General features: G+C 43.8%; 1 protein-coding gene across 2 annotated transcripts in view; it reads left to right on the forward strand.

Moving 5' to 3' along the window:
* Positions 1–12,071, forward strand: part of ripor2 (RHO family interacting cell polarization regulator 2) — a 58,222-nt gene that overhangs the window by 22,765 nt on the left and 23,386 nt on the right. For both annotated transcript variants that reach the window (XM_041955128.1, XM_041955129.1), the window contains exon 2: positions 10,153–10,273. In XM_041955128.1, the coding sequence (XP_041811062.1) occupies positions 10,153–10,273 (121 nt within the window). The remainder of the gene's footprint in view (positions 1–10,152; positions 10,274–12,071) is intronic.

Below are 12,071 nucleotides of genomic sequence, written 5' to 3' on the forward strand. Positions count from 1 at the left end.
GCAGCTGGAAGACGTTTGATGGCGGAAAACGTTAATTTTCTTGACCTCACTATGTTGATGATGTCGCTTGTCTGCATATACAGCTGAATAGAACATGTTTGTACTTGTGGTCCTGGAGTACACATGTACATCTCTGCAAAAAAATCGATGCAGCAGAACCAGAGAATGCATTCTTCTCCTTGTTAAACCCTGCCGCCTGCATTCCCCATAATGCAAGTCAACTGCAGACTATTCAGTTGGAGTTGCGGGTGTGTTATTCCAGTAGCAGCTAATGTAGCATTTGAGCCGCAAGCCTTTTTAACGTATACAGATGATGCACATGATGAGCACAATTAATTTAGTTCTCCTTTTAGGCTGGTCTTCATGTAGAGGCAGACAAGACAGCTCGATGAACTGACCATCAGATCGGCGACGGTGAACGTGCTAGTCTGCATGCTTTCAATATGACTGAATGTACTGTAATCTGAACCTCAGTGCTCTTGGTTGGCAGGCGGTGTGTGATACGTCTGTTTAACATGTTTTCATTGCTCTACTGACGGTTTATAATCCCTGCAAAGCGGTATTGATACTGAGTGGATCATCCTGGTGATATGGCGGCTGTGCAGCTGTATCAGAGTTGCTGGTGTGGATGCTGTGATGGCGCTTCTTCACTTGGCTGCAGCATTTAATGACTTGTTGTCATTATGTGGACACTTAAGTCAGCAAGAGACACATCGTGTGCTTGTGACTTAAGCTCTCTCCGCTGCTGCTTTCTGCTGCGCTGTCTAATATGAAATTAATCTTTGAGTCCATTAATCTGGATTGTGCATTTGTTGGTGTATCTTACAGTTCTCACACATGATTACATGCATCTGTACATTTAAATGACGCTGCATATCCCTGCCTTAATTTTTCCTTCATGCACAACCCCACAGGGACACTGATGACTTATAATTTCCACTAAGACTGCTTATAATCACGACACAAAGATATGTGGAGCAATTTGAACACTCTCACACACACTGGGTTGTAAAATTAGAATATAATGACTACTTATTACTTGTACTTCACAGATGAAACAGGTGTAAGTCAGGCCAACCTACAAAACCTTCAGTATCTGACCCATATCTGAAATTTAAATGTCAGATTTTCATGTTAGTGTGTGTGAGTTTTTGCAGCTTGTTGGCAGCATTTCTGACCTGTCTGGACTTTCATGTGATAGAGCTGGCACTGGCCTTCTTTCACATGTGCACGCACGCACGCACGCACGCACGCACGCACGCACGCACGCACGCACGCACGCACACACACACACACACACACACAGAGCACAGACTCTGTTCGATTCCCACACGTTGGCACTCACACAACAGCCATGTCTCCTCTGCAACCACATCAGATGACTGTGACTGTCAGCTGATTCTGGTTAATATTATTTATAGTCCAGAGAGTCTAGACCGAATTAATGTTGACCTGATAAAGCTTTGGTTGTCTTTCAGTCAATCATTCGCATTGGGACAGTGGGAGGATGTCTCAGATCAGAGGAGTCTGATTTGGGTCAGGATTTGAGGCAGCTTGATTTTTTTCTGGTCAGAAAAGGTCCTGATAAACAGGGTGAAGCATAAATGGACAGAATAATTCTTTCAAACTGTAATTTGGGGAAATGTACTTATTTTGCTTCGACTGATACCACTCTCATGTCTGCATGGTACATACGAGGCTGCTGATAGCAGACAATTAGCATAGCTTAGTACAAGTAGTTGAAAAAGGGGGCTTAAACATGAGATATAACATGTTGCGCTGCTGGGTTTGATGGTCAGAGTAGTGGCAGGTCTTCATGACATACGGATGGTAAAAAATAACACAGGGAACCGGATAATTGACCGTCGGAACAACGGCATGGCAGCCAGGTGTGAGAGTGCTATCAATCTACTCCTTGAATCTTTGGAAAATCTTATCAAACTATTCCCTTATCTATTTTTGGATTAACAAGCTTTCTCCTGATAGATCTTCACATCTGTAAATGTAGCAGTTTGCTATAGTCTCCATTTCTTTTGTTTAATTTAATTTGACACAGTGTGACTTATGAAAGGGTTCATCAGACACTTTGTTGTTTTCCACCATTGTGGCCATTCAGAATGACTATCATAAAGAGCCATTGTTCACAACTATAGAGATGACTGTTGACCAAGCTATTGGTTTTTTGTACCTGAGATGTCGTCGCTGCACACCTGCATCACACAGGACGTGTTGAAATCACTGTATTTCAACACGCCGTTTCCTTTGTGTGTTTCGTCTGTGATGCGACTGCTGGAGAAACAAGCCGGGGACTCTTTAGTCTTCAGTCAGGGTGTAAGAATGTTCTTTATCATCCAACAGGTGACGGAGTAGAGGCGACTACAGCCATAACAGGGTCTCTGTTCTCATGTTCAAAGCTCTTGGTGAATTCCTGACTGTCATCAGGTTGAATTATTTACATCTTCCTCTCTCTGTCTCTCTCTGTCTCTCTTTCTCTCTCTCTGTCAATGATAAATGAACAAGCGCTGAAACCTCCTAATGGCCACCTGGGGGCAGCATAAACAAGCTGTAAACCCATCAGCTGACATATTATGATCTTTTAAGCTTATATAGTGAACTTATTAGCAAAATGTTTACATATCCAGCACATACGGAGCAACATTAGCATCCACCTGAAGAGTCCAGTCCAGTATTCGTTCTCCTTTTAGCTCTCTCTCTGTCTCCACTGACTATTGCTGCAAATTTCTGGCTCTTTAGCTGCTAAATGCTCCACTTTGGTCCCCAGCTAGTTTTCACAGACACAGTTACACAGTGCATATTCATTTAATCCATGGTGATAAGTGCCACTTTAATTTCCCACATCTCACATAATATATGAATATATGGCTAAACGTTCTCCAGGTTTGAGCCCTTTTCGGTCAAAGTGTTTTGCCCTCAGCGAGCCGTCACAGAGCTCTCAGCACTGTCATCCTAAAACACTTCCCTCTTTTTCCCTTTTCTTTTCTCGTACTTTTAGAAGTCTTCTAGTGAAGATGAACGAGCGCTGCTTCCTCTGGAGAAACTTTTCCTCAGCACTGAGGATAATGAGCCTCTCTTTTCCTCGAGTCATTTTGCCTCGTAAACGTTGCTATAAATGGCTAAATCCTGAATTCAGTTAAGAAGCAATATCATGTCTTTCTGCTGTCTAAATGTGTAGAATCACATTTGCATATGCAACGCTCCGGTGTCACCTTTCGTAAACATAACTGTGCTCATGATTATACGCCTGTGTGTGTTCTGCAGGCAGATTTGTCGGTGTCACACACTTTACCTGCAGGGGATTTTGGATTTAAGACATGTTCTTTCCAAAATGGTCAACAGGTTAATGGGACACGTGATGAAAGCGGGATTAAAACATGCTGCTTTACATCTCAGAATTAATCTTATGCACTTTATGCATTCATGGTATTACGCAGAAAGTCTGAAGGAGTTGAAATTTCAGGAGGTCTTACTGCAAGTCTTAAATCTTTGAGAGAATAATTAAGGGAACTTTACATTTACATGCACTCATTTTATAGTTTAATAAGCATGCTGAGCAGACAAAGTGAAGCTACCTGAGCTATGAGACATTCATAACAAGCTGATGTGCTTTAGTAAAACTAAATCAAGCTCTGTCAGGTTTCTCGCACTCTTGTTTTAAATTTAGGATTTCGGGAAAAGAGAAAGACAGACAGAAGCAATATTGTGTATTTTGGCTCCGGGACGGCAGCTCGCAGCCAGTTTTAGCCCAGTTTGGAGCTGCACCAGCAGTTACCCTCCTCACTGAACCAGTTCACACAAACATGGACTCGGTGTAGCTGGAGGAGTAACTGAGCTGCTTTCAGGCACACGCTCGCAACCTGCAGGGTGTGTTCGAGCATGTCAGTCCATTTCCAGCCAGATGCAGACAGCACATCATCGCTATAATCTCTTGGATTTGTTCTGGTTCAACAAAAGCTTGATTGTTTGTATCCTGTAAACCAAACTGCGGCATCTTTTTATACACTTTCCCTGTCAGACTCCTGCCTGCTTTATTCTTTAATTTCCACCTATTTTTATCTGCACTTCCCACCACATTAAACACGAAGAAATAGAATTAGAAAGAAAGGAACGATGAGAAGCTTTTGATGAAGCTGTGGACACATTTAAAGCAGCATCTGTAAAAGATCTGAATATATATATAAAAAAAACGCTTTTTCCAAATGAAGGATTGGTGCTTTAAAAGCCTCGGCCCTGTAACACGAGGGCGTGTGTCCTACTTCTTGGCAGTTGGCTCATAACCGTTGTTTTACGTAACACGCTTCATCCCATTTTGTCTGCTGTTGCCATGGTGAGGCTAATTTATACAGGCATTAAGAATTAGGCTCCTGTTGTTAACATGCACAGCACCCGGACGCTGTTTTTTGCACATAAGTACACACTCATGCACACTGGGAAATGGGCACACACACACACACACACACACACTCTCTGAGGATTATTCAGGAGTTAGATGTGTGTGCGTGCGTGTGCATGCGTGTGCTTGTGTGTTTATGTGCGGGCAGCTGTTTGTGAGTTTGGGCAAGACTCCTGCATGAAAGAGGAGAGTGAAGTGGGCACAATGAGCAAAGTATGAGTGTGTGTTTTGTGCAGCAGATGAGAAGCTCAGAATAATTGAGTATTATTGTGAAGAATTTGGAGATGCAGACGTGTTTGTTTACATTCACCGAACATACTAAATATCACAGACATATTCCTCATATTGAATTGCAGCATATTTTGCATTTATTTGTTTTAACACCTAAAAAAATCCACTCTAATTCGTCTGTTTCTCCTCATCTCCCTCTCTCTCTTTTGTAATCGCTGCAAACTTCATAAAAGGAGAAAAGTTCTTGCTGATAAGTAGAAACTTTTATCTGGATTCACCTGATCAGCGTATTTCATCAAGAGTCTTTAACATCTTTTACAATCAATATTGGTTCGTGTGAAAATGTGACAGGAGCAAGTTAAGGATGTTGATAGTGGGAAGCAGTGGGGAGAATACAACAAGCAACATAGATAAAGAAGGAAGAGTCATGCTGCCACCGCAGAGAGTACAGGAGGTGACCTCGATGGGAGAAGTCAGTTTAAATGAGAGCCACCTGAAAACAAAGCTCCAAGCATGAATAGAGGATTCAAAACATACCAGAAACGCTGCAGAGAGCGTGAAGATGTGCAATGGTGCTGTGTCCAGTCCTCACAGCTGGCTCTCGACGGACCACTGCGACCTACGCAGTGCATAACACAACCATCCTTGGAAAATTACCTCCATTCAGCAAAAGGAAAATTGCTGTCGATTTTGTTAATCAGCTTGCTGTTTCTTTGTTCCGTCAGTTGCCACCAAAATATGGCATCCCTCATGAATATTCATGCAAACGGGACTTTTAACCAGAAAGCTACATTTAAAGATCCTTTTAATGTCACTTTCCAATGTCTTTATTACAATTCTGAATTTTCCCTCAAATTGTCTAATCTGTGCATGTGCTGCCCAGCAACACTTCCTCCAGTTCTGTTCTGAAAAAACAGATAATAAAGAGGAAACAGCACAATGCCGGTGGAGTGAAAATACCTCAGACGTCATGTTCAATTCTAGTTTCCTCCTGAAAATAAAGCATCACACCCACAGCAAATAGTGGTCAGCCATCTTTGCTTGTAGTAGTGTTAGCTCGGCTACCCTGTCAGTCTCGTGACCCTTGCCTTGCAGGTCGCAGCAGCCCAGAACACTGGCGAGGTGCCTCCTTTCCTTCTTCCCTTCCTTCCTCCTGCCCTGCCTTCAGACGCTCTCTCATCCCTCATTCACTTATCCAGTCTGTTCCCATCCCAGCACTTAAAAGACAAACACACACACACACACACTCGAGTGGGACTAATGCATTAATGCACACGGACCTTGGAGAGCTAACAACAAATTGAGATTACATCAGGTGTCCTGCTCTCTCATACCAGCCCCCTTCACTATCCTGAGTGTGTGTGTGTGTGTGTGTGTGTGTGCGCGCAGGTGTGTCCAGGCCCGCAGCTCAGCATACTGATCAATCTAATGGTCACATATTCCACAAAGAAACACACTCGCACACCTCGTCGAGGGCGTTTGAGGCTATTAGCGTGAGAGCGCCAGAGAAGAAAGGCCAGTGAATGGACTGAGTGGCAGCTGTATTCAGCATGGGTTACGGCTGGCACCAAACCCGAACGCACTGCAAGCTGGCATTGTTGTTCTCGTCCTGAAAGCCTCTTTAGACGAGATGAGCGGCGACACTAAGAGGTGCCGAGGAAAGGTTTTTATGATTCAGTGGTTGAACTCAGCTCTTTGTGAGGGTTTGTGTGTGTGTGTCTTTATAGGTGGGGAACATTGATTCAAACGAGTTTGTTTTGTAGGGGTTTGCTGAGGCTGGGAAAGGTTTTGGGAAAATCCAGAAGCCTGGACTTGAGTGTGAACGTTTAGAGTAGAAACAGGCTTTATTGTTTGTAATGTTAATTAAATAGCAAATATATTACTCCTAAACCAATAAGAGATTAATATCAAAAATTTAATCAGCTGCAACAAATGATTGCTTTCATTTTTAATTTATCTGCAGATTAGATTTTTGATTAATCGTTATCCAGAGCCCAATATGGCATGTGCAAATGTCATGTTCTGCCCCACTATCAGCCTAAAAATCAAATTTTTAGGTTTGGTTTACTATCATATATGATCGGAAAAGCAGTAAATCCTCCCATTTGAGGGGCTGGAGCCAGAGGACGTTAATCATCAGCCTGATGTGCATGAAACAAACACAGGTAATGGCTTCACTACTGAGCGAGAGAAGGGATTTTTTTTTTTTATCAAGTACCACATTTATTGTTATTATTACTATTATTTTAGTGAGCACACTGTTACTCTGCGGTAAATATGAAGCTAATGTCTCTGTTTGCATTGTTTGATTCTTCATGAGAACAACTACCTGCTCGCACCATTTGGGAACATTAGAGTATTAAAGGGACTTAAAACTCAACAGCTCGCACCATCTGGTATAATTGTGTCCTCATCTGGTCGTCCCTCATCGTTTTGCTTCGTCCAAATCTACGTGAAACTTCCAGGAAATGGCTGAGGTACAGGGAACATTGTTCAGCCTGTTCTGTGACTACCCAGAGAGCATTGGGTAACAAAATGTACCATCATGTGCCACCCACTGCTCTTCTTTTAGTCGAGTGAGTCAGAAAGTCAGAGAAACAAACGTGGCGAGGGAGAAAACTGTTCAGCATCCTAAAATGGACCAAAATGCTTCAGAGCATTAAGGCAAATTGCTGCTTTCCTGTGAGGTCTTTTGCCTGCTGCTAACGGTAGCGTGGTGATGATGCAATGTCACTTATTGCCTTTCAGCAGAATAATATTATGATGATATGATCATGATATGAAATTCATCCACTTGTCCAAATTAATGATTCCCACTTGTAATTAAAAACTAACAAGTCATCCAGGGTTTGCTGCAGGCACCTTTAAACGCACTCATTCATCTCATCTTCTGTATCTGATACATGTAGAAACAGAAGACGAGACTTTTTTTGAGCTTAGAGGTATCGACCGACTGTCGACAGCTAGCTCAGCCACGGTGACAGCACGCAGGGCTGCACAAGTCTTGTCCTCGCAGCCGTCCAACTCTGAACAGAGGCTAGCGTTAGCACGCCAGCTAAGAATGTAGGTCATGTTCTCTAAAGAGGTTACTGGAAGTCAAAGTGTCAAAGCTGGGACACATTCCTCCATCTAATATTTTGGCCCGAAAATCATACAATGCAACTGGTAATTCTCTTTGGCTTCAATTTGACCAACTGCTTATAATATAGTAAAATGCTTTGTGCAGCTTTAATATTATTGTGATTTTGATTTCAACCATATCGCCATATTGGCACAAGCTAATGTTAGCCTGCAATTCAAAACTAAATCCAAAGAATCTTCAGATTTGTTCATTGGTAAACCACCACCACAAGTTTTGTTTTGGCTGCATCTAAACAATCAAACCAGACCGTGCTGTTCCAAGCCAAAGCATCCATCCAGCCTTGGGTCCTGGTGATGCATTTACTGAGTCCTCAGAAATAAAGTGAGCTGTCTGCTATTAATAGCCTGAGCAGCATCAGTCTCACTGACCTATTGTCCCCCCCACCCACCTCAAAACAAGGCTCTAGTCTTTCCTCGGGCCCTGTGCCGGGTCTTTGTTTGCCGTCAAAGGAGGGGTATCAGGTTGCTCAATCGCTTGTAGCACTGAGGCGTGTGTGTGTGTGTTCGCTTGTATTTGTATGATGAAATGAGCCCGGTTCAGTCCCCAGACAGAAAAATAGATCAGTGGAAAAAAAAGAACAGAGCACATACAAACAGAGTCACACACACAAACAGCAAAAAAAAAAAAGAAAAAGAAAAATGTGGTGTTTTGCTTGTCACTTCGTCTGGCAAAGTTGTTTAACTGGTAACGCTGCGGGACGGTTTATCTCGTTTGTGTGAGACACAGACACAGAGGAGAGCTGAATACTGAGGCTTCACAGGCTGAGTCCTCTGCTCATTGGTGGAGTTTAATTTGATTTGACAAATCTGTCTCTCTCCTCCAGGCGTTTCTGTGTTCACCATACTTTTCCTTCAGCTCAGCTGTGAAGTGATACAGATTAAAAAGACAGAACTGACACTTCCACTTCCTCACTACGGTGTGTACAGTCATCACACGATTAGCATTGAGGTCAGCATGTTGGTCAGTCGAGCTGAAGTCCATTCAGGATTCCCATCTGTGCGTTTCACTCATGCACATTCTGCCTTTTTGCAGCTTATGTCCAATAAATCAACACATTTTAACGGGAATCAATCAATCAATGTAAGTTAAATATAATGCCACTGTAAATTAAACTTTAAATTAAAGGTGCAGTGTGTTGGATTTAGTAGCATCTGGAAGTGAGGCTGCAGATTACCAACAACTGAACACCGCTCGCCTCACCCGGCTCTACAGGGGCCGCTAGAGCTGTACCTGTCCGCCTTTTACCTCAACACAAAGAATCTGCTGATGCGTGTTTTCCCCACTCTCTAAATCTGTGTCCCTCACTGCATGAAACTCATTGGTCACATGTGGCCAGAGGTTGCTGTATTTAATGTTGATAGGTCATGTCTGACAGATACTTTATCTGCTTAATAAGGTCAGGACTGCAGCCAGCGCTGCAGCAGATTGATGCATCCCCGCTTTGTCTGTCATTAAGCAGTTTTCACTGAACTGCCCTTTAGGTTTAAAATGCCACACCGCTGCCGTTAGCGTCATGATCTGGACAAATTCTCAACATGCTTGTCAAAGCTGTGATTTATCTCAGTGGATTCTTCCCTCTGGGCACTTCTTCTCTGCTACATCATTATCTGACAGCTGTACGTGAACGTTTCTCCGTCTATTTTCGGCTTGCTCCCTGAGTGCCCACGTGAGTCGTTCCACATCTCCAGCTTGAAAAAGGTCTGAAGGTCTGAAATCTGACAGGCTGCTGCAGCTAAATATAGACACGGTGATAAAAGATGTCTTAACTATAGGAGAGGCTGATTAGATAACTGAGCCGCTGGACCCTCTGGATTGCTTTTCCTGGAATTTGTAAGACAGATTTCTAGAAGGTAAAGTTGGCCTTTTAGAGCTTCTCCAGATCTGTGGTCTAATCCTCAGGTGTGCAGTGGCTTCTGCTTGTGCACCATCTACTGCTTTAAACTGATGAATTACATTTTTAGTGGAGTCCACCTCTTAGTTAAGATAGGAAACATGAGTACGCACTACACCTGAGGAAAAGTGACAGGAGTCATGTTTGGTCACACCTGCCTGAGGACGGTAAACATGAAACAGTTACAGCTGAGGTATGTTTGCAGTTGAGTGGTGGCATGTAGGCCAGAGGAGTCGAGGCATGTTAGCACAGGCTCTGAATGCTGCTTGTCTGCTTCTCACCTGGAAAGCTTCACCAGCAGCGCCTGTTTTGCTCTGCGCGGTGCAGTGCCGCCTGCACTCCCGTTAACCTTTCAGCCGACATGGTTTGAGTTCAACAGATGCTTTTGTTGTACCTGTGATGTATTACTCAGCCTGACCCCGAATCCTTCGCCTGGTGTCCTGATGTGATGGATCCGCATGTCCGTCTTTTCTTCAGGTGTGTCGTCCCGCGTCCCGGAGATCATGGCGGCCGGCACCCACTCCCCCGGAGGACCCAATGGTATAATCCGGAGTCAGTCCTTCGCCGGCTTCAGCACGCTACAGGAGCGACGCTCTCGGTAAGCAGAAATCTCTTTTGTCTCTGCCAGTGTTTTTCAAACCCCTCACCCCATTTTGTAATTTTCGTGAGCTCTCAAGCCAAGTCCAAATAACCCACTAGGCTTCTCTTCTCTACTTCAGAAAGCTCCTGCAGAGCCACAGTAGATAGTTTTTTAAGTTTATTCTCTAAGCAGGGACTTCAGGACTTTTCACATGCATTGTGTTAAATATGAACGTCAGCTGTCCTGTGTAGGGATGAGAACAGTGAGACAAAGCCCTCATTCTTAGGTAAGTCTTACATAATTTGTGACTTGTCCTCAGATGATGTGTGAAATCATCTGATGTGAAAGCAGTAACCATAGTAACTTCACTGCCATTCATTCACTGCCGTTCACAATACCTGGTGAGTCCATGTGAAATCGGTGGTTTTCGTGGAGAGATCTTGATGGAAAACATGAAAATGACTGATTCAACCCTAGAGACAGGATTTTTCTTGCAAACCTAATCTTTTCTTAACATTTTGCTTTGAAATTACACTGTCTATCTGAGTGGGAGCCCTACAATGTTGGCATCAACACAGCTTTAACATTTGCAAAACATCCTACAAAACCTGTATTGGCTTGCCACTTCGGGACATAAGCACCATTCAGAAATCCATCACTGTAACCAGACCCAGATTAAAAGCATCTCTCACAGAGATAGATGGAATTTACTGACTCAGTAATCTGGTGCCAACCTTCATGATGTTCAGCGAGCCACAGCAAGTCTCAAGATCCCGCAAAGGAGCTGAGTTCTGAAGGGTTGATCAGCGCTATGTTGCATAAGCACACAGCTAACTCAGATTTCTGATACTTGTTTCATTCATTGCCAAAAGTTTGTTCTGAGAAGTTGGAGATTGATAAGAGTTTTTATCTCTGTTCCTCCCTCTGTGACGGCTCTCACTCCCATCATCACAAGAAGCAGCCCTCTCACATCCCGGATCTTAGACTTTGGGCTGTCACCGCCCGGTCCTCTTCAGCAGCCCTGGTCCTGCTGAGAGAACCTATTTGAAGACCGTTCCCCCTCTTTCCTCTCTCCGCTCAGACAGTGAATGGAGTAATTGGTTGGAATGACTCGGGTGTGTGGGCGACTGACAGCGACTGACAAGTTACCATTCTGATAATGAGCAAGGTGGAAAGCTGTAGAGATATGGCTTCTGAGGCCACTGGAGTATGTTAGTGTGTGTGTGTGAGTGGTAGCGTTATTGAGCAAGGACTTTCCATGCGTGTACCCATGTGCATGTTTTGTGTGCATTTACGCATGCATGCATACTGCAGACGTTGCAGTTCGGGTGCAAGGCCGCAAACTCTCAATTATAAGGAGGGATGGAATTGTTTGCATCTATGCATATGTGTGTTTCTGTTTGTGTCCCTGCCAGGAGACCCTTCTACAGTACAGCTTGCGTGACCCCAAGGCTACGCAGCGCTCTCATTCAGCGGTGCCCTACATTTGTGGCAGCTTAGCTTAACTTGTGCCGCGTGCCAGGGAACGCGGCAAGACGTGGCACGTTACAACTTGTCGAGCGCTGGAATTGGTTGTCGCCGTGTCCCTGAGATGACTCTGGGATCGTTTCATTAAGTCTAGGGAAATGTCATTTGTCAGCTAAATCTGTAATGGTTTTAAAAGCTGATATATGCATGAGCGGGTAAGATGAGCATGACCTAAAATGTGTTGAAGTGATGAGAGACAGGCTTGTGAGGTGGCTGTACAGTGGAGAAAAAATGGGCTTTTTTTCTTCATTTGAACATAGAAACTAGGTTTAGGCATGGTGCTGAAACC

This window comes from Chelmon rostratus, chromosome 16 (assembly GCF_017976325.1).
Source record: "Chelmon rostratus isolate fCheRos1 chromosome 16, fCheRos1.pri, whole genome shotgun sequence".
Taxonomy (NCBI): domain Eukaryota; kingdom Metazoa; phylum Chordata; class Actinopteri; order Chaetodontiformes; family Chaetodontidae; genus Chelmon; species Chelmon rostratus.